The sequence below is a fragment of the Sceloporus occidentalis genome, unplaced genomic scaffold (genome assembly GCF_023333645.1).
Source record: "Sceloporus occidentalis isolate IW3139 unplaced genomic scaffold, rSceOcc1.0.p SCAF_25, whole genome shotgun sequence".
Lineage (NCBI taxonomy): Eukaryota > Metazoa > Chordata > Lepidosauria > Squamata > Phrynosomatidae > Sceloporus > Sceloporus occidentalis.
Window position 1 is genome coordinate 11,304,374 of NW_028317005.1, and position 24,706 is coordinate 11,329,079.

The 24,706-nt window shown below is 37.8% G+C and overlaps 1 protein-coding gene across 2 annotated transcripts in view; it reads right to left on the reverse strand.

Moving 5' to 3' along the window:
- LOC149300404 (traf2 and NCK-interacting protein kinase-like) overlaps positions 1 to 24,706 on the reverse strand; it is a 98,471-nt gene that overhangs the window by 50,026 nt on the left and 23,739 nt on the right. For both annotated transcript variants that reach the window (XM_089485355.1, XM_089485354.1), the window contains exons 2-9: positions 20,496 to 20,552; positions 18,215 to 18,340; positions 17,350 to 17,460; positions 11,640 to 11,730; positions 10,628 to 10,758; positions 8,444 to 8,498; positions 6,658 to 6,736; positions 1,673 to 1,848 (exon numbers count right to left, since the gene is read on the reverse strand). In XM_089485355.1, the coding sequence (XP_089341481.1) occupies positions 1,673 to 1,848; positions 6,658 to 6,736; positions 8,444 to 8,498; positions 10,628 to 10,758; positions 11,640 to 11,730; positions 17,350 to 17,460; positions 18,215 to 18,340; positions 20,496 to 20,510 (784 nt within the window). In that variant the 5' untranslated portion in view covers positions 20,511 to 20,552. The remainder of the gene's footprint in view (positions 1 to 1,672; positions 1,849 to 6,657; positions 6,737 to 8,443; positions 8,499 to 10,627; positions 10,759 to 11,639; positions 11,731 to 17,349; positions 17,461 to 18,214; positions 18,341 to 20,495; positions 20,553 to 24,706) is intronic.

Below are 24,706 nucleotides of genomic sequence, written 5' to 3' on the forward strand. Positions count from 1 at the left end.
TTTTTCTCTGCCCACAAATTACTATCTCAGAAGTGCTGTGCAAATTGTTGGCACCACATAAATAAGACAATAAAAATGTAAAACAAAAACAAAAACAAAAAACAAAAAACTGATAGTAGAAACAGCATTGTGAAAATAGAAATAAACAATAATTACTCATATAAAAGTAGGGCCCTCTCTTACTTCTTTAGCAGCAGGGTCGGCCTTAGGGGTGTGCGACCTGTGTTGCCATGGCAACAGGGGCGCCTGCCCGGGACTTAAATTAAAACATCGGGGGTTTTTTGTTTGCTTTTTTATTTAACTTTAACATCCTCCATGTTAAATAAAGGGTTTTTTAACCTTATTTAACACGGATGATGTTAAAACAAACAAAAAAAAAAACAAACGGTGTTTTAATTTAAGTCTTGGGCAGGGGTGCCGAGCGGTCGCTCGTGAAGTTTTCAGCAACTGCTTGGTGCCCCTCACTCCCGCTCCCACCGCAGGACTCCGGCAACAAGGTAAGTAAGGATAGGGAGAGGGGGGTAGATAATGAGAAGGGGCAGGGGGGTAGATAGTGAGAAGGGGCAGGGGGGGAGATTCTATTCCTTTTTTGGGGGATGAGGGGCGCCAGAGGAGTAGTCCGCACAGGGCGCCAGAACACTTAAGGCCGGCTCTGTTTAGCAGTATGTGCTAAAGTGTGTTATGTAATTTCAGCTTGTCATTTACTTTCACTACCTCTTATTGTAACAGTACTGAGGAATCGCTATATAAATAAGAGTTATGGAATATTTAAGATTAGGGTTTCAATGTTTTCCTTTGAACATTCTTCAAATGATAAATGATATAAATGAACAAAATGGCTCACAAAGGACCATACTGGAGATATTATATTAATGTTATATCGTAAGGATATAAAAAAAATAAATCTTAACGAGTAAGTTAAACATGTTTCTCTCAGCCGTTTATCCTCTGGGCTACTTTACAAGACCAAACATGGGTTTATGACACTGACAGACAAGGGTTCAAACATTCAGCCAAATAGAATCTTATTTTGAACAACCTATAGTTGGCATTATACGTTCTAAACAAAGGCAAAAGAGATGGAAAAAAAGGTAAGTAAAAATTGTGGTGTATTACCACTACAGAATCCATGTAATATTTTTAAATGGAAACTCCAGCCATCATATGCACTTTAATGAATATGATAGTTGAGTGGTCCTTTACATATCCATCCATTTGCATTTGCTGCCTTCCCCACAACCAGCTCCTTGACTTGTAGAAGGTATGTTCAGCCAAAGAAACATCTCCTGCTGCCGTGCCCATGGGGTATTTGCACCACATGTCAGTTCTAGTGCCGGCTTAGAATGCTTTAAACCGGGGATCAGTGGTGCAAAGCGGGAAAGAGGGGGCACTGCCACCCAGATCTACTTATCTCCATCACACAAGTCTCTGAAACAAGGTGGGAGGCATTGGCCAGGCATGTAAATTAGACTGGTTTCTCTGAGAACGTAAGGGAGTCAGATCTAAGCAACAAACTATAATTCTACTTTTCCCCTCGGTTGTGTCCTGATCCCATCATTCATAGAGAAACAGTCAGATTGTTTTATTGATTGTATGAGCCAAAACTGCATGTTGCAGTTACCCCTGCCAATTCATCTTCTTCATAACGTCAGCATATGACTAATCCTATTACCTTTCTCTCCCCTTTTTTTCTTTGTTCTGTCAATGTGATCTTTAAGCTGGATGCGGACCTGCCTTTCATTAGGCTGGTCTCTGATAAAGGGATGCTTCATTAGCTGCTCTGTTGAAGGTCTTTGGCCATGATTCTTCACAAGACAGCTTTCAATGAACGACTGAAACTTTTTAGACCTGCAGACAAAAACATTCAAGTTTATAATAGGGTTTAAAATTCAACTGTATTAGCAGCATATGCCAAACGCAGCTCGCCAAATCTGTATGCTCCATCAAAGACTGGATTATATTACTGGAAGATAACCAGATATGTGACAGCCATGAAAATTGTAAAAGTAGGTCACCTCAGCCCAAGAGAGAAGAGTGCGTTCTCTGAAAACCAAATGCTCAGTCATTTTCCAGGTAATGCTTAATTTGATTGATATTGTTATTGATATGTGTTGATAATTAAGAGTTTTGTTAGTTTTAGATGCCCATTTGTACATAAAACTTACAAAAACATACTGATGTCACTTTAATTATCTTTCTATAAGACATTTTCTTGCCACCTTCCAGGCCAATAAGCACGCCTGGCACAAATTAGGAATGACAACCACATAGATGCACACAAGGGGAGTAGTATTATTAATTGTTCAAATCTCCAGCACCCAAATCTTTTCACTTTTAATTGGAAATGATCCAAATGATCATTTAGCAGTTTTCAGACATATTATGTAAATATTGAATAGACCCAAATTAGTTTGCCGTTATTGCTATACCTAGGAACGTTTCAGGATAAGTTACCCCGAGCTCTCCCTCTTCTGGGGCTGTGGCTTTATGCAGGGTCAGGACTAGCCACAAGTAGGGCAGTACTAGCCACAAAAAGACTTTGGTGTGAGGGAAAAGGTGGAAGTAAGCAGACCACATGCCACTCCTTGCCTGGAGAAAAAATCTTCCATGAGATTTCACGAATGACTATTAGACTTGCCTTGGTCATTCTTATCCCTTACATGAAATAACCGGTAATGCACATCAGTATGAGAGATATATTATTATTATTATTGAAAAGTCCAATTTAGGGCGTACACTAGAAAAACTCTGCATAACAAAATATTTTAGTATTGCCAAGACAAACTATTACATGGTCCAGAAAATCAGGAAGATTCCATTCAAATTTTTCCCCCATAGGACTTTTTGAATGGTTCCACTGGCTTTATTTCTGGTGGTGCAATATAAAAGTATGTTAAGGCTGTTTGCAAAGTAAATGGTAGAAGAAGCGAGTTGTTAATGGAAAGCCTGGAGTGTGTCCAGTGACATCTTGTCTACTTACAGGAAACGTCAGTGACAGCTTTTGAAACTCTTCCGAACTGGCAGGTGAGAAGCTTCGGCACATGAATCAGTAAGTCATCTGGTGATGAAGCTGCCTTTAGCTTTGTATATATAATTCTACATGGAGGCTTTCATCTACCATACCATATCAAAACGCTTAGGAGCACTGTACTATTACTCCATTTAACAGCGATGGGGTATGTGGGGCCTTTTAATATTAAACAGGTGGCCTGTGACCAGACTGTACAAATCTCCTGTATTCCTTGAAAAGACATTGGCCACTTAATGAGATAGCAGAAAATCTGCAGCATCCTAATTAAACGAGTTAATGAAATCCTTAGTGTTATGCCAGGAAAAACAGACTTTTGCACATCTCCCATCAGTTAGGGTAACGCTGTAACACAGGACAATGTGCAATTATAAGCCGCCTGTCTGCAAGAATGCCGGTTCACTGTTGTCTCTCTATGTGCTATGACCTGTCCTTTCGTGGATTGCCTTTGATGGTACCGGGCATGATGTCAACCTGGTGGTGAGCAGATCCCTTGCTCCATCTACAAGGCACCAAGACCTAGGGCTGCCCACACCATGGTAGTGGTTTTTCATCGAGGAGCGCTAGTTTGAGATGTCATATCTTGGTGGTTTGTGGCTTAAAAGGAGCGCAGCCTTTTAAAGCAGTCTGTGGAGGCTAGCCTAGCGTAAATGGGCTGGTTGGGGGGGATAAAGAGTTTTCCCTAATAACCGCTCCAAACAGCAGCGATACACCAGTGAGCCCGATTGCACTACACTCACCGCCAGCCAGCTCCCACAAGAGTTCCGGGCATCTCTTTTGGTTTACTTTCTATAGTTAACTGTGGCATTGCTTATGCGGATGACACCCAAAACACAATAACCAACGCAGCTCTGCAGACACATCACTTGTTTATCTCATAGGTGAAAGGCTCTAAAGCAGCTCAGACCAAAATTACAAAGTGCATTGAAACCCATTCCAATCTGCTAATAGCTATTTACAAGCCTCGGAAGAAAATGGGTTAAAAAATGTCATTAAGCTAGTCGGATGACATTAAAATAAACTGTATGTAGTATAATATAGGGGTATCTCGGACACAAAGCATGTGGTGCAGGACCATCTTTCATGTTTTGGACTAAAATCACTTGTTATATATAACCCCTTTGTTTGTAGATCAAAATTATGGCTGGTTAAATATTTCCTTAAGTGGGTATACCACATAATATTTTAGAATAAAAACATTATATATGTATTATAATTTCACGCACAACTGATTCACAGCCTTATTTTGCTTAGATTGTTCATGCAGATATTAAAACTTATGTATGTTAAAATTAAAAGCAATATATATTTGACTATTTTTTTTTTTCCTCCTTCCGTTTTAATAATCACTGCGGTTTTATTTCTAAAGCGCAAGTATGCCAGGTGCTGTCCCCAGTGAAATGGGAACTTTCTGTTCCGCTCAAAGACTTGGCATCTCTCTAGTGATGAAAAAGCAAAAAGTCGCATACTCAAGTCAAGCAGAGAACAGGATAAGACAAAAATCATGAACAGATGATGGTCTGAAAGGGAAGGAGAATATGGAGGAGAGAGAGAGATGGAAAGAAGGAAAATGCTGATACGTGAGAGGAATGCGATGAAAGATAAATGGATCGCAGATAATCTGTGACAAACACATCATAAACTTAAGCAAGCCATTAACATTCCTTTTCTCTCTTTATCTACATTTAAAATATGTATGTATGTAAAATAAAAATAATTATAGACCAAAGTTTGACAAATGGTGTTGTCACCATAACAATTAATGGCATGATCCAATAAACAGAATAATTCCATTGTTGACTGTAGTGATGAAATCACTTTTTTTTTTTTTTTTAATTTTTGCTCATGGTCACATTTCATATAGTACTGCCACAGTATTTCCTTGAATTAAGGCACTTACGGTAAACGGTGATACGTGCCAGTGAAGTAGCGATACGTTTAAAAGCATGACCTTAGCTGGTGGATTATCACTGATAAAAATGGGTCTCAATAAGAAGACTGATTTTTGTGGCTTATTATGCAGACTTGAGACATGTTTATGTGTATATTTATATAAATATTTATATGCACACTGATCAGCCATATTATGAACACCTGCCTAATATTGTGTAGGTCCCACTTTTGCTGCCAAAAAAGCCCTGACCCGTCGAGGCATGGACTGCACTAGATCTCTGAAGGTGTGCTGTGGTAGCTGGCACGAACAACAGCAGATCCTTTTAGTCCTGTAACTTGAAAGGTGAAGCCTCCATAGATCTGTCTTGTTTGTCCAGCACATCTCACAGATGCCCCATTGGATTTAGATCTGGGGAATTTGGAGACCAAGTCAACACCTTGAACTAGTTGCTCAAAACCATTCTTGAACCATTTTTTCTTTGCGGCAGAGCACATTATCCAGCTGAAAGAGGCCAATGCCAACAGGATATACCATGTCCACAAAAGGGTCTACATGATCTGCGACAATGCTTAGGTCGGTGGTGCATGTCAAAATAGCATCCATGGCAGGACACAAGGTTTTACAGCAGAACATTGCCCAAAGCATCACACCATGTGTTATCCAGGTAAGTGACACACATGCATACTAAAATTATGGGGGATCCTGCTGGTCCAGTGAAATATTTACAACCTTCTGTAGAACAAAACTTGCAATGTAAGGGTTAAAAAAAATAATTATGTAGTACAGAAGACACAACCCTTCCCCTTATTTGATTTTTCTGTAGTGCAATTTTGACATGCTGGCTATTCAAGACATTAAAAGGGACGTTTCATCTAAACAGTACTTCTAGTAAGTGAAGTGCGTATAAAGAGATCTATACATAGCAATCTAGACAAGATAAAAGCAAAATGGGTTTACATTTTTTGTATTGTACCCCTGTTTATGACATCATCACGAGGCACCACACACAAACTACAACAGTAGAGAACAATTGGTATATGGCATCAAATTCACACTTAGGTGTCAAGAGTCCCTTTTAATAATGATTTGCTATTAAATCATAATGGCAATCAAAATTAAAATGTTCATACACTATGTATTTATTATAATGTGTTCTGTTTCCTGCTGTGCATTATTTTTCCCGCAATGTGATTTTTTTTGTTTATATATGAGCATATTGCATACCCAAGTGGGTACAAAGCAACAGATGTATAGGATCCACTCTGCTGCTTCCTGGATTTCGTCAAAAGGTTTTTTGCATTTATTTGATCCACGGGAGAGGCGCTGCCCCGGTCTGCATGCCGTTCAAGTTGTTGCATTCCTAATCCTTCATGATAAACTGTGCTTTTCTAGAATGACAACTTGTTTCCACTGAAAAATTGTGTTTTTACAAGATGTACACAGAGGCGGACAAGTCGAGTTTCAACTGGCTTAGAATCAAACAAGCATTTGAAAAGGCAAATATATATATATATATATATATATATATATATATACACACACACATACATACACATATATACACATACACACACATACATACACACATATATACATACACACACAAACACATTTATACAGTCTCTGCTTTATTAAAACCTCAGGGTGTAAAGGACAGGCGGCTTTACTTCTTGTCAATGCCTTCTGCAATAAATATTCACCTTACAAGGGGAAATCATCCTGTTAAAGGACTCACCATTTCTTAGACTTCAATCTAGGAGCTGGATTCCGAGGGATCAGGAACAGGGCTCTCATCGGGTGCATATCACAGAGTGCTAAATGTTATAGAAAAATATGTTAGGTATATATTTTATATATTGTATACAGTAGCATATGGCAACAGAACAGGACTAGCCAAAATCACTAGTTATAGAAGCCAGCTCAATGTACTTGTGTGTATTTTTTACTCTTAATATTCCAGTGATAAAGACAATTTTGGTTATTTAAAGGAACAGTCATCTTATTTTTACAAAACGGTTTCATTAGCAGATATAACAGCCCTGCCTCAGCACACTGTGCAAGGACTAACACTCTGCAAGCCACTTGGCTTCCAGCTCCTGACACCAGGAGAAAACACATGTTCATGCGCACCCATGTGCAGCAGACCCGGCAACAATACTGTATCTGCAGCTGCTGCCCAGGCAATCAATTGGTGTTCATGAGTGTTACACGGCTCAATTCACCGCGACACCTATCATGAGTGATAGGATGAGCAAAGGTCATAACACAGCCATTTATTTCCCAAATCTACCTTTTAGTTGACTTCATAACCTACTAACCAGCCCTCTCATATTTCTAGAGATGTAAGAACAAGAAGTAGATGCATAAGCTGCTGTAGCTTATGTCTGAAGCACATACTCATAATTCACATAATTACGAGAAACTGCAGTGCTGTAGCTGTGAAGGTTAGCATTATGCCTTCATCTGTGCTTAGTCATTTATGCAGAGGTACTGTCTGCAATGCTCCTTTATAAAAGGCCGTTCTAGCTTTTTCCAAAAGGTTATTGTTGTGGGAGAAGCAGGACTAAAGAGATACAGTGACCTCCTTGTATATTTCAATGAGCCTCTGGAGGTGGCTGAATTAGCTTTAAGCAGTTGCGATGACAGATGGACCCCTTGTAAGGAAGGGGAATTGGGAGATTCATTGATTTTAGTCCCTAGGCCTCTCCCCCTTCAGCATAGGAGAAGAAAAATATTGTTAAAAATGTACTAACATGGCTTCTACATTTTGGCTTCATTTTTGTTGAATAAATCACGACATTGTGTAATATATGTGTTGTTCATCTAAGGTTGTATTTAGCTATTTTTTAGTCCTGCTGAGGAACAGATGATTGTTATGTCCTGATATGTACTTTTTCACACAACTGCATATTGAAAATAACCAAGAATTCTAGGCAGAGACATGCAGAAAGGTATGACATATTTTGATTCCCAACACGGCACATCAGCTTTCGCCTTTGAATATGGCTGCTACTTTATACATAGCGACGAGCATATCACAGTACATGAGCCAGAATTCCTGTACCGTGTGGGAAAGGAATAAAAAATTGCATATGTTGTGTACATGGAGCCCATTGAAATCTCTGCACAGTTTAAGTTCAGCATGCAAGTGTTTGTTAGAATATTAATGCATAAGATTTTATCTTATGATTAACCTATTACCCTGCATTCCAGTTTTATTACGGGAACCCTTGGTTGAAGCTTCCTGACAGCTGGAGACATGGATATTTTTCCCTTTCTAATGATACGTAGAATTCAGAGTAAAATGAAATAATGAAAAATAAAATATAAACTCCAGTTTAACTATGTACTCTAATTAAATTATCAAACACAAAGGGGACATTTTGTAAGCACATCTAAAATGTGGAAATGAATTCCTTATATGAGTGTTACCTAGTGTCTGATTAATACCCCATACCAGTCTTGGCACGCTGTGTGTTAGTTACAACATAAACACAGCAGCTAAAAGCAGGATTACTTACGTGGAGCTCCTTCGGCCATCTCTATTGCTGTTATTCCTAACGACCACAAATCACTCTGGAAATAAAAAGAAACGCAATTGAAGAAGAAAAAAAGTTATGATTTATCACTGCTGCAGGAGTTCGATGTATTCTTATATAAAGTTCTTCCATGTCTTGATTGAAGTGCTATTCAGAATGAAAAATTATGAACAAGCGTTCGAACGCCATCTCTTCACATTGATGGGAAATGTCTTTCCAATAATACTGGCTTGTGCCTTTCAATCCTGATGAGCAATGGCAATGAACAAGACAAAGTATGTGTCTCCACTTGCTTTAGAGCAAGCCCTGCTATTAGTTTTCTTATTTTTCATTTCCAGTAAATTAAACAATGCTTATGGTGGGACAGCAGTGTAGATCACCCGTGCCGGCTAACTGCCAGTTTTGACCAATCCCTGCTTCTCACTACTAAGATTTAAGAAAATGATGCGAAGCTTAGCGATTCTACTAACAAAATACAGGTATATATTCACACAGTTATATCATGAAAAGGGAATTACAAGCAGTAGTGTTATCCAAACCAGTACTTCCAACCAGTACATATATTTAGCGACGTATTTACCATCCGCGCCACTCTAGCCTTGACTTAGGGCAGTGCCTCCACCACCCTCTCCTTCTCTGCATCTGCACTGCATTAAAAGGCGAGCTGTGCCTTTAAGACAGAGCACCTGGATATGATATCATACTCAGCGCTGTGCCTTTTAGGATAGCGCAACGGGATATGACATCATATGCCAGCGCTCTGTGTCTTAAAGGGCAGTCTTAAGCAGTCTATGGAGGCTGTGATCTGCCCCCCACACGTTGGCAGCAGGGGGACTGCCGCCCCAAGACCTAGACCTAGACGGCATGCACCAGGTTACATCACTGCACATACATAGTTAAACAAACTGATTTCATGCTGCTAAGGTAATTGTTACATTAGGTTTGAGTCATTAACAAAAACACGTAGTATCAATATCTACTTTTCAAATAAAATGCTACAAATTTTGATTTGCTATTTTAAAACCATAGGTGCAGTTCCTAAAATCCCGCTCGGGGCATAAAGAGAATGACCCATGCTTCATACATATTTAACATAAGGCCTGTCGAATAATATAAATGCATTATCGCATCTTCTGAAAGATAAGCAAAATGGCCCACAGACCTGTACATGTGACTAGCTTGCTTTCTATGGCATGACTACTTTTTATGTTTAAAGATCTGCAGATCTGCTTCCGCGTCAGCACAATTGCAGTTTTACAAGTTTTTGTTTGTTGTTACACCTGGAAGACCTCACCACCATGGGTTTATTTCCAAAGTTGCTAGGATCCTTGATAAGAAGACTGATAAAAAGTTAAGAGAAGTGCAGAGATGGGCACAAGGGATATTTTAATACACTTAAAGCAGCAATCTATATCATCTGTATCTACATAATACCCCATTCCAATGCTGTATGCTTTATTATTCTGCACAATCTGAAACAAATATTCACAGACACCATGGATCTATCACAATGAGGTATTTAAAAAAGAGCTGGGAGTATTTTAAATAGATTTTAAGCTTTTAATAGGATTAAACTCTATGCATGCAGAAATTCAAGATCATCTTTGAAATACTTCTCATCAGGTAAGTGCCTCGACCTCCTTCCAACAATGCTATTCTTTTCTGACAACACTGGAATACAGTCTGTCTGTGAAATGGCTATATTATATCGTTTTAAAAAAGTAATCAAAAGGAGTGCATGGGATTATATTGGCGAGAAAAATAAAATGTGCAGTAAGGTTATGGACTTTAGTTTGTAGGCATAAAATCAATATAGTCCTCCTGAAAGATTGGATCATTATGCTTTTGAACTGGGTTTTTGATGGCGGGACCGAGAAATCACTAGTTTCTATGTGCTTCAGGTACCTTGTAAACTGAATAATTTTTCCCCGCAAGGTAAATTATACTCCAAAGACTACAGATCGCCCATCTAAATACCATTAGGGTTGACACCTTTATGATATAGTTAATTATACAGATGCTGAGTGCTGCTGTTCTTCTGGTCCAACTACCACCCATCACAATAAACTGACATATAAAGAATTCATGTCACCCTCCTTATCTGTATAGTTTTGCCAATTTGACGAGAAAGTTAAAATAAAATAATGTTACAGCAGCAATGCATACCTTAAAGTCATACGTCGCGTCGGGATTTTCATCACACGCGATGACTTCAGGTGCCATCCAGTAAGGGGTCCCAATGAAGGTGTTCCTTCTGCCTACCGTCCTGTCCAGTTGGGCACTCACCCCAAAATCCACTGTAAAAGAAAACGGCCCGTTTTACAGATCATGAAGTGTATTCACCGACTCACTATACCAAAGGCTATTTAGTGCTATTAGTAATAAATCGGGGCTAACCCATGACCTAAAGCTATAACAAAGAAAGAAAAAAGGGATATTAAAATAACCTTTAATAAATAAATCATAAATAAAAGTGATTTAAGCTTCCGAAGGGGGGGGGGGGGAATCAATTTAAAAACAACAAAGACAGGATTACTTATCATGTGCTGAATCCAATATGCTGATGTAAATATCACATGCCATGAGATGTATATTTTTAACCAATATTATGAACATAATATTATTTCTATTATTATTTACATTAATAGGTAGCTACAGATAATCCCACTTCCTGGAAGGAATGTGTTAAATAACTCATCCTTATAACAAGATTCACTTTAAAATATGTTTGTCCAAATAATGTTTACAAGTGTCTTATTTTTAGCGCTGGAACACTATAACTTTACATTTCTGTAATACTTCTTAAACATCCGTACGTAAGCACAGACTGGGTGGTTTACATTACAGATGCCTACACGTGAAACCTAAAAAAGCAAGCCTAGAAATAATAGTTGTGCCCAAAGTACTGCATTTAACAGTTTGATTACGTCAAACATACGCTATTCTATTTACAGATTTAAATAAAGAACATATACGTGTTAGAAACCCATTGTGTACACAATAAGAGCAGCCATCTTAACTTCCTGTCCCCAAGATTTGGACGATTACTCCTTCCTTTTTGTTAAGAATTAAGTTGATTGGCGAAAGCTGAAACGTAAAACGAGGTCTACGTGATTTTCCTCATTTAAAACACACAATGACAAGACTTCATTTTTACCCCTTTATAATTCTCCCTTACCGAGCTTAACTTCAGCGTTCTCTGTCAGCAAGACATTCTGCCCCTTAATGTCTCGATGAATCACTTTGTGCTGGTGCAGATGACTCAGGCCCTGGGGAGATTGATGAGGAAACGCAAACTGTAATGAGTATCTCAAGGCAAAGAAATAAATTACAACAGAGCTGCTCGTCTGTCACCTTAAAATTCATTTCGGTACCAAAAGCGTATTCGTAAAGGTTTAGATGGTGTAGATTAATTTAGCCCTCATTCTAAAGATGAGTGCAATCACTAGTGAGCTTGACACAATGGAGAGCCTGTTTACAAAACATTTTTGGTGAGGTTATCCACATTAACTAATTAGTGCAAGCAATGCCTTAATAAAAAAAAAAAAAAAAGGAAATAAAATGCGGATAAACCTTACAATATGTCTATGTTCTGGAATGGAGAGAAAGCTGGAAGTGGGATTTACAGAAGAGTCTCCGTGGGTTTTTGACATTTCCAGCCAATTATGAGAGAACTGAACTAATGAAATTAGTAATAAGAGTAAAGTTCCACATGTAAAGTTTAGCTTTTCAGATTTTGTTTTGTTAAAAAAATTGTGTATCATTACATGCATAATGTAAATCGTAAAATTCATACCTTTCCAAAAATAAATTAAAATACAAAAAAAAAAAAATACATTTTCACTGAGATTGCACCTTTACAACCAAACTTGTTATTCAAAAGAAAAGAAAAATGGCTAAACACGCATTTACAACGTGTCCAGCAGGGTAGACTCACTGACTGATTATCAATTAGAGAAAGCTAGCCCTCTGGGGCTTCGTTGGACATGCCTGACATATGCCAGCAGAGAACAGATTACTGAAACACCAGTCTGACTAGAATGAGAATCTGAAATGAATTGTAACAGTCGGTGATAAAAACCAATACAATACAATCCATTTGCGTGCAGTTAAAGTTAAAAAGTTCTAAATATCATCATTAGTCAACCGGTAAATAATGTACTTTTTCCAACTGGAAAGTGGTTATCATTCAACCCTGAGCTGGGAGTTTTAGATCCCAGTCTGACCCTGCTCTTTACAGTCATACCTTTCAAAAAGGTTTACCTCGAAGCCCTAAATTAAATGCACCAAAACCTTACTTTTCTGCATTAATGCCCATTGTTCCTGATTGAGTTAAAGAACAGGTGATATGTGACCTTCTGACAATTTCTATCATAGCAGTAGCTTCATTTGGCATTATCTACCAAATTTAATATGGTGAGATATTTTAATAAATTGCCACAACAGAACCTTAAATCATTTGTGCCAGTGACAAAGAACACACAAGAGAACCAACAACCCCAGATGTAAGTTTCAGCCTTCATGGGCCTAGTCAGTGGGGTCTGGTTGGTATCCATCTAGGCACAAGTGAGCAAGGAGGTCCATACCTGGACTCAACTTTACACTTAGGGGGGACTCCAAGAGATTATTAAAGGGTAAAACACCAGCGATCAACTTAAGCAGAAATTTGACTCCCATTTTGTTTCAGGACTGCCTCTGTAGGAAGGATCAGACTGTTAAGTCAAGATTTTTCCTCGGTTATGGCTTAAGAGAGCTAAGCCTTGAAATATTTATGAGTGGGGACACATCTTATGGCAGGCTAGTAAGCGGTTGTCCATTCTCATTTGCTTTTTTGTATGCAACAGTAAAATACTGAAAGCACCCATTGTAAATATAAAATGGAAACATCTTTTATAAGTCCTGTACACAATACGAACAAGAATTGCTAAAGCATATTGCTACCTAGTTCATAGCATCAGTAAATCAGTTTTAAATGAATAAAACAAATGCATCTAATTCTTGATTATTGCCTGATTGACATGACAGCGGATATTTGGTTATGCTGCTAAAATTCATAAGGTATTTAAAGTGGGATCAACCAAATATAGAAATAAAGCGGCAGGGGGGCATACTTTATACAGGACCTTATTGCAGACCTGATCTGCAACATGGACTCGCTTTTTCAATTGTTGTCGCGGACTGACCTTATTCTTCTTTAAAAAGAATAAAATCATTTACAGCGTTCTTTTAACACAATCTAGAGTAAAGAACTCTGAATGCGGTTTTTATTTTTTTAAGCTAAATATATTGCCTTCATAAGTGGATATTTTACCAGCACAAAAAAACTACATTTGTTTTCCCGACATAAGCAGTTAGATTGTGTCATTGGTAATATGGTTGTCCCTCACGTAATTAAAATTCAAGTTCGCGGTGTTATTTTGGCTATAAATTATAAAGAGCTACACTGTACCACTAAGAATAAGTTTTCCAGGCAGTCTGCGGTGAGGAACACAGCCATGACAATATTTGTAGATGTAGGAAGCGCGTAGCCACCTTCCCCCCCCCCCCCATTTATTAATTACGACCAGATCCCTTTTGTGGAGTCATAATTAAGCCACAATCTTCACAGTAATATGATCATTAATTGAAGCTGGAGAGGTGCGTAGTCCGAATTCTCAGATCTATAAATCCTTTTCCTCATATTTCCTGTGATAACGGTTAGCATGCTGATAACGTGAAATGAACGTATGAAACATTTCAGGTTCAGGAAAAAATATAGTAAAATATTTACTATTAGGCCTTACAACAGGATCTGTAAAAATAGTAAACATATGAGCAAAAAATACGGCATTCCTTGAACACTTCATTCCGCCCAATAGAAAAGAATAAAAATCCATATACATGGAATAAAAAAAAAAAAAATCACTTTACATTATGAAGGTTCAGGGCCAGCGAGTTTCTGCTGCAGGAAGAGAGCGGCTGTTTTCAGTGATGGGCCAGTGAGGGCCAGCTCCGCAAGATGGAGAACATGGCAGTGAAGGCCCTTCAAATTAAACAGTGAATTAAGGGAGATGAAACCACAACTCTCCAGCCAACTCTCCCTTTAGCGAATAAATCCCACTATGCGCTTAAGAGTAACCGTCGCATAGTGGGATTTATTCGCTAAAGGGAGAGTTGGCTGGAGAGTTGTGGTTTCATCTCCCAGCAAACCTATGGCTCTGGAAACGGCAGCACCCGCCGCTATTCCCTGCTCTGTACGTGTGAGGGTATGCTCCGGGTTGACTGTATACATCCCACTATTCTCTTTCACAGCTAATTCTGCTACATTGAAGCACTGATGACATATAAATGTCTTTCATAAGACACACTTGATGTGCTGCCTGTAATCCCCTTTCACGGAGAAAAAGGCTTAATTTTGAATACTCATTGTGCCTTTTATGTCAACAAGGTTGGTTTTAATGCCAGTTCCAGAGTTTATTGGAAGGAGTGGGCCTGACTTAACAATTCAGCTATTGTTACATATACGTCATTAAAATGTTGCATTTTAATGAAAGCCTCTGTAAGCTCACGTGCGTCTATCTGAATAATGATTGACTTCTTTGCATTAACTTGAGTCATTGCTCGTCACTTGCTACAACAAGATATTCATTTATCAGCTGTAATGGCCACATTACGCTTCGCATTGATGCATTAACATAAATCAGCCAGCTAGCCACAATGACCTTCTGTGTGTTCTTCTTGTATCACAGTGTAAGATCTCCTCAATATGTCAACTGCAAACACTATGTTCTAAACGAACAGAAGAAAAACCAAGGAATATCAACAGAAAGTTTACAACGCATTGAAACAAGATGAAAAACGTATTCTGGTCGCATTGGACCTACAGACCTACTCCAGTGAGACGTTCCAAAAAAAGGACCGAGTCGGATACATATAATGCACAAGATTGAAGGTCTTCTTCATCAGGCTCTTCATGATGCATAGTAAACCCAACGAGACTTTTCTTGCCGAGCTCCATTAATATGCACCATTTACAATCTCCTCATCAGTAATGTGCTGTGTATCCAAACCGAGCTGAATTTAATTGCCAAATTCTCTTGACAGCTATCCAGTAAATAAATTCCTTCATGTTCTATGCGGGTCACCTTTTTCTGTCACCAAACCTCCTTCAAGATTTCTACGATCCTCTTTACCTTTTCGGAATGAAATCAATAAAACTGCTAGGGTTGGCAGTATAACTTTTACTATTTTTACTATTCCCAACGCTTGCATACAAAGGGTTTATTTGGTTATAAAGGAACATGAATCACAATGTGGTATATGGGACACAGATTCCGTTTTTATGGGATGCGGTGGTTTGGCTTGGACACAAATTCATACATATTATATATAAATATATTACTTTCTGCGGCAGCCTATTTATCCTCTCTGAATACAGCTGAAATCTGAGAGGCGGCCAGTAAGTCCATTTAACATTTAAGTGAATATTTAGCACAATTTATTTTCTCCAGTGTAAAAGGAAGATTTGAAACCTTGAAGGAACCGCATCTTGATGTGCTTGATGTACTGCCAAAAACAAAAAAACAAACAAAAAAAAACCCCGGAAACCTTGAACATCTAAACAGTGAATGATACCATTTTGTATCATTTCGCGCATGCAGTTCAGCTTCCAATAGTCTCTTACACTGCTGGCATGGTCCGCTCTCCCACAGATTCCTTTGAGTTTTGTCTTTTTTTTTTATTTTATTTTTTTTTTTTTTTTTTTTACAGATCTCATATGTGGACAACAATGCCCGTTTCATATGACAGTAGATCAACATCTCTGATAAAAGTCTACTAAATTTATTATTTAGATTTTATGCAGATGTGGAATCTGAATTAAAAAAAAAAGTTGGACACAAAGCCATATTCCGGACACACTCTTAACCTGGTAAGGCGTCTTCTCATACGCGATTGTTTTAAAATACAGGCGTTTGTTAAATTCTCCGTCATTCTAAATACTTTAGCCTAATCCTCCGTGCTCTCCGTGGGTTCGGATAACTCGTGCAAGGTTTTGTTTAGTCAGGAGTATTGCTGGAGCACCGCTACGTTCTTCCAGTTTACTGTTGTTGTGCAGCAGAGGGACATCAAGTTAATTAAACATGTTTGTATCTTGTTTGCTGCCCTCGGATAGTCTGACTGTTAGACCAAGATATGAGAAGCTCCCAGTCTCTTCTGTCCTTGACTCATTCATCGAGTGATAAACGCCACTGGTTTTCAGATTTTTATAGAAAAAGGCTCCACTTTGGGGATGCATCTTTATAATAGAAGTAGGCTTTCCGACATCCCCTCTTTAATATCTGACTGCAGGATTTGTTTATGTGTATGTGGCACCAATCTGATTGCCCTACTTCATTGTCTGCCCCATCAATTTTCACTTATATCAGATAGTGGTTGTCAAATCAATCCCTCAAGGCGCCAATTGAAGGCATAATGGCGTTATAATATATTGTTCATTTTGCAACATAAACCTTTCAAAAAGTACAGCCATGTCCCCACACTCCAGAAGTTAACGATCACCAGACCCCCGTTTCATACAATTAAGGGGAAATTGATTTTTGTTTGCTATAAATAGGTCAGTTATTTCATTATGTTTTGTTAAAGCCATTGCATGTGCAGTATAATCAATACAGTATCCTCGTCTACCAGGGTACAGGTATTGATTTTCCAACTTCTGAGGCCAAACGGCTCACAATATCACACATCACCTTTCTCTTCATCCCAGGATAAGCAAGCAGACTAACATAACATCAATACAGAAATTGGTAAATTACTAGGACAAAATATATAATGTTCTCTCGACTTGAAATAAGGAAACATGAACCATTTTGGACCAACGATTGGCTCCAGTACGTTAATCTCTGCCTTACCCGCAAGATCTCTCTGCAGATGTAGGCAATCCACTCCTCTTTCAATGTATTGCCTTTGGTGTTCTTGATCAAATCTGTGACAGACCCAGCACCACAAAACTCCATCACAAGCTTGTGGAGGAAAAACAAACATATTAGACATTTTATTATGAATGACTTGAGGTCCACCTGATATTAAACATTGCATGGTCCCATCATTAGAAACAAAAACATAGAAAGTTAGGCCCATTAGGCCCATAGAGCATACGGTTTGAATCACTGACCCCAGAGTGAAATTGAGCTTAAAATTCCTTTTAAACATATAGCTATTAGTTTACAGCTAATTATGGAAATATTAGAGCAAATGCAAACAATGAGGGTTATATACCGTATTTGCTCGATTATAAGACGACCCCCCAAAATCTGAATATTTATAAAAAAAGGAAAAAGCCTGAATATAAGACGACCCTATAGGAAAAAAGTTTTACCAGTAAATGTTAATTCATCTAAACTATTTTTTTTTAATAAAAGCTATGATTGAGACAGAAAAATATTTTGTTTTTATTTCCTTTTTTTCAACCTGAGCAGTTATGCACCTCTGCCCCCTGGATCTTAGTCTCATAGTCAGACCTAGTTGAGGTCTGATTATAAGACGACCCCGATTACAAGACGAGGGGTATTTTTCAGAGCATTTGCTCTGGAAAAAAACTCGTCTTATAATCGAGCAAATACGGTATTATCTTTTCTGGGGCAAAGTGGAACAAGTACCACAATATGGTGAAACATGCATACACACATTTACATATCCTTTATATTCATGATGCAATCCATATGGAATATATAGTAGTTAAATTGGATAAACAATAACTGACAAGTATTTGCTTACCCACAGCTGATCATCCATTCCCGGTGGGTTCTTTTTTATAAATGCCCCATAATACGTAGCTATATTTCTGTGATGTGAGTATTTCTTAAGCATATTGATCTCTTGTTTGATCTCTTCCTCTTCATCCTAGATCAAAGACAAAAAAAATCTTACTTTAATAAATACAATTCAATTTATATATCAAACTGTATGGAATTCATTTTATGGATCTATATATTATATATGTACATTATAAACACAGTAACGGGACAACTCTGTGCCCTCACATTCTGTATTTAAGCTAAGCCCCCAATTGTTTTTCAAAGCTATTTTTGTGAAGCATTTTAACATTTGAGCATTTAACTCTCGATTTCCACATACGCTTTACAATGCCTTAATGTACAAAAAGCATAAAAGGTAAAGATGCATGTCAATTAAGCAATCATAAGGGATATAACAATAAGCAACATTGCAGTGCTGTCCTTATTAAACCCTAGACAGTCACCACTGATGTATACGCGCCATAGTGATATGGTAAGTAGCCCCACCATTTTTTTTATTGTAATAAGGTATGGTATCAGGCTTGGATAACCTGTAATCCTCCCACTATTCTTGAACTATGAATTCCATTCCACAGCAATGCCAGAGAATGGAAGACATGGAAGTTGTAAGCACAAGGGAACAAATGACGTAAGATTTCAGAACCTTAGCGGTCTTAACCATATACAACTTAAATAAAAGTGTCAGTGAAGTATGGGCAAAGTGACAAAATAATAAAACACCATTAATATCAATTAAATACTTCATTTTCACTTGGAGAAATATTAGATTGTTTTTTTTCTCGTCTGGAACAGACAATTTTATGACACTGGCTAAGACTAATGGAATTATATTAAAAAAAGGCTGTCTAGAGAAGTGGGAGTTACAATACAACCATAGGGCTCTCATTTTCTGTAGAAAAGTGTTTTGGAAAATATTTTTTTTGTTAATGTGTTTTTTTGGAACATTTTATTGACCCTAGCCATGAACTTTCCATATAAAAGTAAGTAAAAGATAACATTACATTGTATAAGTATTTTGTGTTTTCAGTATGTACTAGAATGTTCATTATCTCTTTTACAAAACAGATATCTTCCATTCTCACAACAATGTCCTTGTTGGCCGTTGATGTGCAAACAATAGTTTGATATGGAATTCAAATGAAAAGTTTTTCCCTTCTTATTGTATATCATCTGACACTAGAAGAAATCATGTAACTATATTAAGGTGCGTGCCTTAAAAAGAGACACTTTAGGGTCCCAGACAGCCTCCAAAAAAATAACACATTGTAAAGAACTTTAAGTATTTAAACGCATTCTTTAAACCTGTGTTCTGGAGACTGGTCCACTGATTGGCTGCATTAAGCAGCCAATCAGATCCAAAAAACACAGTAGAATGTCTCCTCTGGGTTCTGAAGTTTGCACCACTGATTGGCCGCGTGAAGCATCCACTCAGAAAGCACCCTTGCAACCAATAAGACCTGAGTTAGCATGCTTAATAAGCCAATATTGGAGCTGAGTTGCGGTAAATACACCATGCCAAGAGAACATATATTCTACATACCAAATACAGGGATTCTCCTGAACCCCCCCATGCATTTGCAAGGGGACAACACAGACATTTAAAAGGGCCACACAACTATCATATCCATTAAAGTGGATTCGGTGTCTAAAGTGTACCTTTAAAACAGAGCTGCACAACTCCAGTCCACAAGGGACACAATTTTTGCATATGTCCGTTTCCATTAAATCTTGAATGGGAGTGCTTCCCTGCCAGCATTTTAGGAAGGTAAGGATTTTACTTTTTTCACGGAAGCAACGGAATGTATATTGAAGTACTACCAAAACAAGTACGGTTCGTTGATGGGGCCTTATGGGACCTTAATACAGATCCTTCAAGTGTTTGGCTTAGAATTCTTTCCCTCGCACATGAAATTAAAGTAGTCTTTTTCCTTTAAGTTCCCAAGTAGATGTTATTAGTTAAGGACTGCAGAACCAAGGCCTTTGACGCATTACATTTTTGCTGGCATGGAGGAACATATTTTTACCTCTGTGGTCGGGAAGAAGTTGAGATAATTGGATGAATTGCATCAAATGACCTTAAAATAAATATCCAAGGATACTTGCCTTATTTCAGAGACAAAAAGTTAATAGAATACATACATGTTTAATGAATGAAACACTAATATCTGATCATTACAGATTATGTATAAATATTCTCTGCAAATTCATTTAACTTTAAAAGTAATAATAAAATAGATTACCCCGGTGACATCCATAACCTTGATGGCAGCAAGCTGTCCCGTTTTAACATGTCGACCCTGAAAAGAAAAATAAAGGTTTTGTTAAAACACAAATTTCTTTAAAAAAAAAGCAAAAGGAATTCTTATCTTAACTGTAGACTGGGAATAGAGCCAAATGTATCAAAATACTCAAGAATTCCGAGTATTCATACATGGCCCACTTCTACCATTGTTTTTAGTATAAGAAGTAAAATAATTTCATTTCTACCTTTTCATTAAATGTTTATCGTTGGAGAGAACAAGGAAAGGAGGGGAAATGGAAAGGTAGAGTCGCTGAGAACCTTTAAAAAATGGAATGCTTTGCGGAGATGACCAACGAGTGAATCCTTTCACTGTTGTCCACTTACAACCCTAAAGGTTGTGAAAATTACATTTCTCACCAAAGTTAATCTTCCTCTCTTAGATTGAAACGATTCCCCCGATACAAAATAAGGTAATGCAATCACGTAAAAATGTTCTTTTTTGCTTTGGAGAAATGCAGATTATGTCTAAATGAAATCTTTTCGAACAAACTGGAAACGTTATACACTCCTGAGCCGCAGCTAAAAGTGTATAATACATAGCATCCCACAAATAGAAGCATATGCATTATTTGTACAGTGCCTCAGGACTTGTGGAAGAGTCCTAAATTAAATATAATTGTGACAATAATCCTGCCAGAAAATAATTCAGTGCCCGGTCTGCAGAGAGGGAACACAAGTGTTCTGAGCAAATCCGAGAGTAAATGAAATGCAGATATTTATGAATCGCGCGTTGGAGCCCTAAGGACATCGTAACGCTACACAGATGTATAAGCAGAAGCTTCAGGTCGTCACAGACTGACAAATGATGTATTTAAAATGATCAAAGCTTTTACAATCTTTTAAAGTCACTTGGAGGCCATTCCCGTTGGCCAATCCTCTTGTGAAGTTTTATTAATTAGAAAATGAATATGGCAAGTCCAACATAGACCAGAAGACTTAATCTACCTAGCACCGGTACAGATAAAGTCTTCTGGTCTATGAGCAGTTGCTCAACTGCATCTCTGATGATACCTGGCCAGGTGGTTGACTGATCATGGGAATTGGAGTTAACCTGCTGCCCTGTTAAAACACTTAGTTGACTTAGGCCATTATCTTTTAGCTACTGTATAATTAAGAGGCCGGTCAAGCACAAATACACTACTATCATCAATCTCTGTTAGTTAACTTCTGGAAGAAATTTCCTGGAAACATACCTGTATTAATGAACTCAGTGCTCAGAAAACACGGGTTCATAACTGTAATGGGGGGGGGGGGGGGGGAAGGATTGTACTAATAAAAATTCAAGTCTTTATCAGGAATATGATTTTTCTAGCCATAAAGATAGTGCTGTTGGCAGTTTTTCACACAATGTAAATAAAAGAAACATTTACCAACAACGATCTTCCATGTTACATTAATTTATTGATATGGATATAAACAAGCACAGATTATAGGAACATTCGCAAAAACACAGGCTCTGGCAAAGTATGGAATGTCCGTTACAAAAACTAGAGGAAAAACATGTACATAAGAAACATCCAAGAAGAAAAGGACAAATGACTCAATGACTGTCTTGAGAAAAAGACGCATAGCGTGCTCCTTGTGCTGGATTTATTGTTATATAAGGTGAAAGGATTATTCAATCAACTACGAGTTGTATTTACTCAGCAGCGAGCGACGCAATGTGATGGGCCAACCCAGACTAGTTTCTAAGGCAGCTAATGGGGCATTAGGCTTGGATAATGCACCGTTAATGCGGCAAGGTGACGGGTTTAGCCTTTCAGCCGTAATTTCATGCCTCTTAGAATATCAGCATTCAACCCTAAAATGTCTACATCATATTAGAACAGAGGCTTATATTGGTCAAATGATACAAAAATCACAAAAGACTCATTTTCTGATTAACAAAAAAAAATTCATTATATATAATTTTTTTTTTAATTTTTTTTTTTTCATTTTTCTAGGGTTTTCCTCATGTCTGCAATCAGCTTATGTACTAGACTCCTCGTAGCTTTATGCCTGTTGTGGTCATACACTTAGATGAAATATATAAAAACTGTGAATATTTGTTCACCACCATATTTTAAAAATCAATTTTTTTTAAAAAAAATAGACATTTTCTATTAATATACTATCACAAAACTACGTACGTAACTAAATATAGGCATAGCTGTTTCAATCACAACCCCAATAATCAACGTTTAATAATATATGTAATCCGTATTATAAGGTTAACAAAACAAAAAAAACAGGCTAGCAATTATTAAATAAAATGGCAACTAGAATATATTTAGTAATTGATGAGGGTTACTCATGTCACCGTTGTCAAGGATACGGTTCTGACACTTTTTTTCTGTGCCATATGTGACATTCACCATCTCATTCACAGAGATTAATCCTCCTTTTTGGATGAAGGTTTGATTAATAAAGCAGCCGAATGAGAAGTTCTAGCACCATAGTTAATATTAGCCCCTTCACAGTGATGCTAGAATGGTCACATATGCTTTGGCCCCTCTTATAGGTGAAGTCAAACACGTAAACCTCTTTCCTACCAAGTCAGCTTCATTAGCAAAGCAACGGCTGGCTGACCTTCTGGCATTCTAAAGGTTAAAGGCACTCGTAGGCGGCGCACTGTTCTTCATCAAATCCCCATTCAAATGCAAATGTGTTGCATAATCGTAGAAAGGCAGTTTCAGAAATCTCATCTAAATAAAACGAAAATATACTATTGGCGTCAGCCAACAAATCTAATCTCTGTAGACCATTTTCCAACATCTCGGGCAAAAAAAATGTCTTGGTGTTCCAGACGACGTTGTCAAAGCTTAGATTTAGAAATCAGAACAACATTGTGTTATCTGTAAAGGAAAGAGCAAATTGGAGCCCTGCTGATCAATGATAAACGTGTACGTGATGGAAAACTCAGCTCTAGGAGGTCCTGCAGGGCAAAGTAGTATCTCAGCCTTGAGGCACATTTTGATGGGTGCCACAATAAGGTGTCGCTTTAGCTGGTATTTTCATGGTAGACTAATAAACAATTTACGTAGGGACAAAATACTCAATCTAGTGAAAATCACCTAAATTGTATTAAATGGATGCCTTGGCAATGTTCGTCAATGCCCCATCAGCCATATATATATATATATATATATATATATATATATATATATATATATATATATATTGCTGTTTAGGCTCATTAACTTCGTATGCATTTTGAAGGGTCAACGCTGGGGAGGATCTCCTGCTAGGGGATCTTACTTGGTCCTCAGTAATGCACCACACCAGCTGAGCTTAACAAACGCCCTCTATAGTGAATAAACCCATACATTCCATATCACTTTCTCTTTTCAGAGAATATATAGAAGCCACAAGTGTGTTGTGCATGTAAGGCCAAATCTCCTGCATGATAAATAGCTGGGGTGTGGGTAAGTGTACATAGGGTATTCTGCAGGATTGCCCCATGTTGTTGCAAGATGGACACCACAAAAATTGAAAGGGACCACACAGTTTTCATACGCATTAAAAGTGCATATGACGAGTGAAATTTTTATTTAGCATATACAGTCAGCAGGCCACACCATCCCATCACTGCCATGGGACAGAAGTGACTTGGGTCATGCAGACAAATGGAAGACTCAGATTCTCAGGTAAGTTTAATTCAGAGCTATCATATCTCTCCATATCTGCATACAACGATCTATACACCCATCTATGTATATATTATGCTTCATTATAAGAATTTAATAAAAACAAAAAACATGAACGATGGAAGAGAAAAAAAAATACTCTAAAGTGACTAATGACATCATGCTTAGGTGTACAGTCACACCTTCCAGGTATTCAAACATCTGGTTAATTTGGCTTATCCAAAACACCAGTCCAAATATATACATAGGCGTGATGCCTCTTGCTATAAAATAGTCAAAGGAGGCGTTAGTATGCACAAATCAGAATACGCTATGTAGCCAATTACAAAAAAATAATAAAGATAAACAAGGTTCCTTTAAGGAAGCGCAGAGCTGGTTGTGATTTACAACGAAACTTTATTTTAATTGTTAGCATAATGTTGTTAGACAACATATACAAAGGAAGTGAGGAGTCATTCCTTTTTTTTTCCCGGAGAGGACGTTGGTAAATGGGATTTTCATCTTTGTGTAACTATATTTTGGC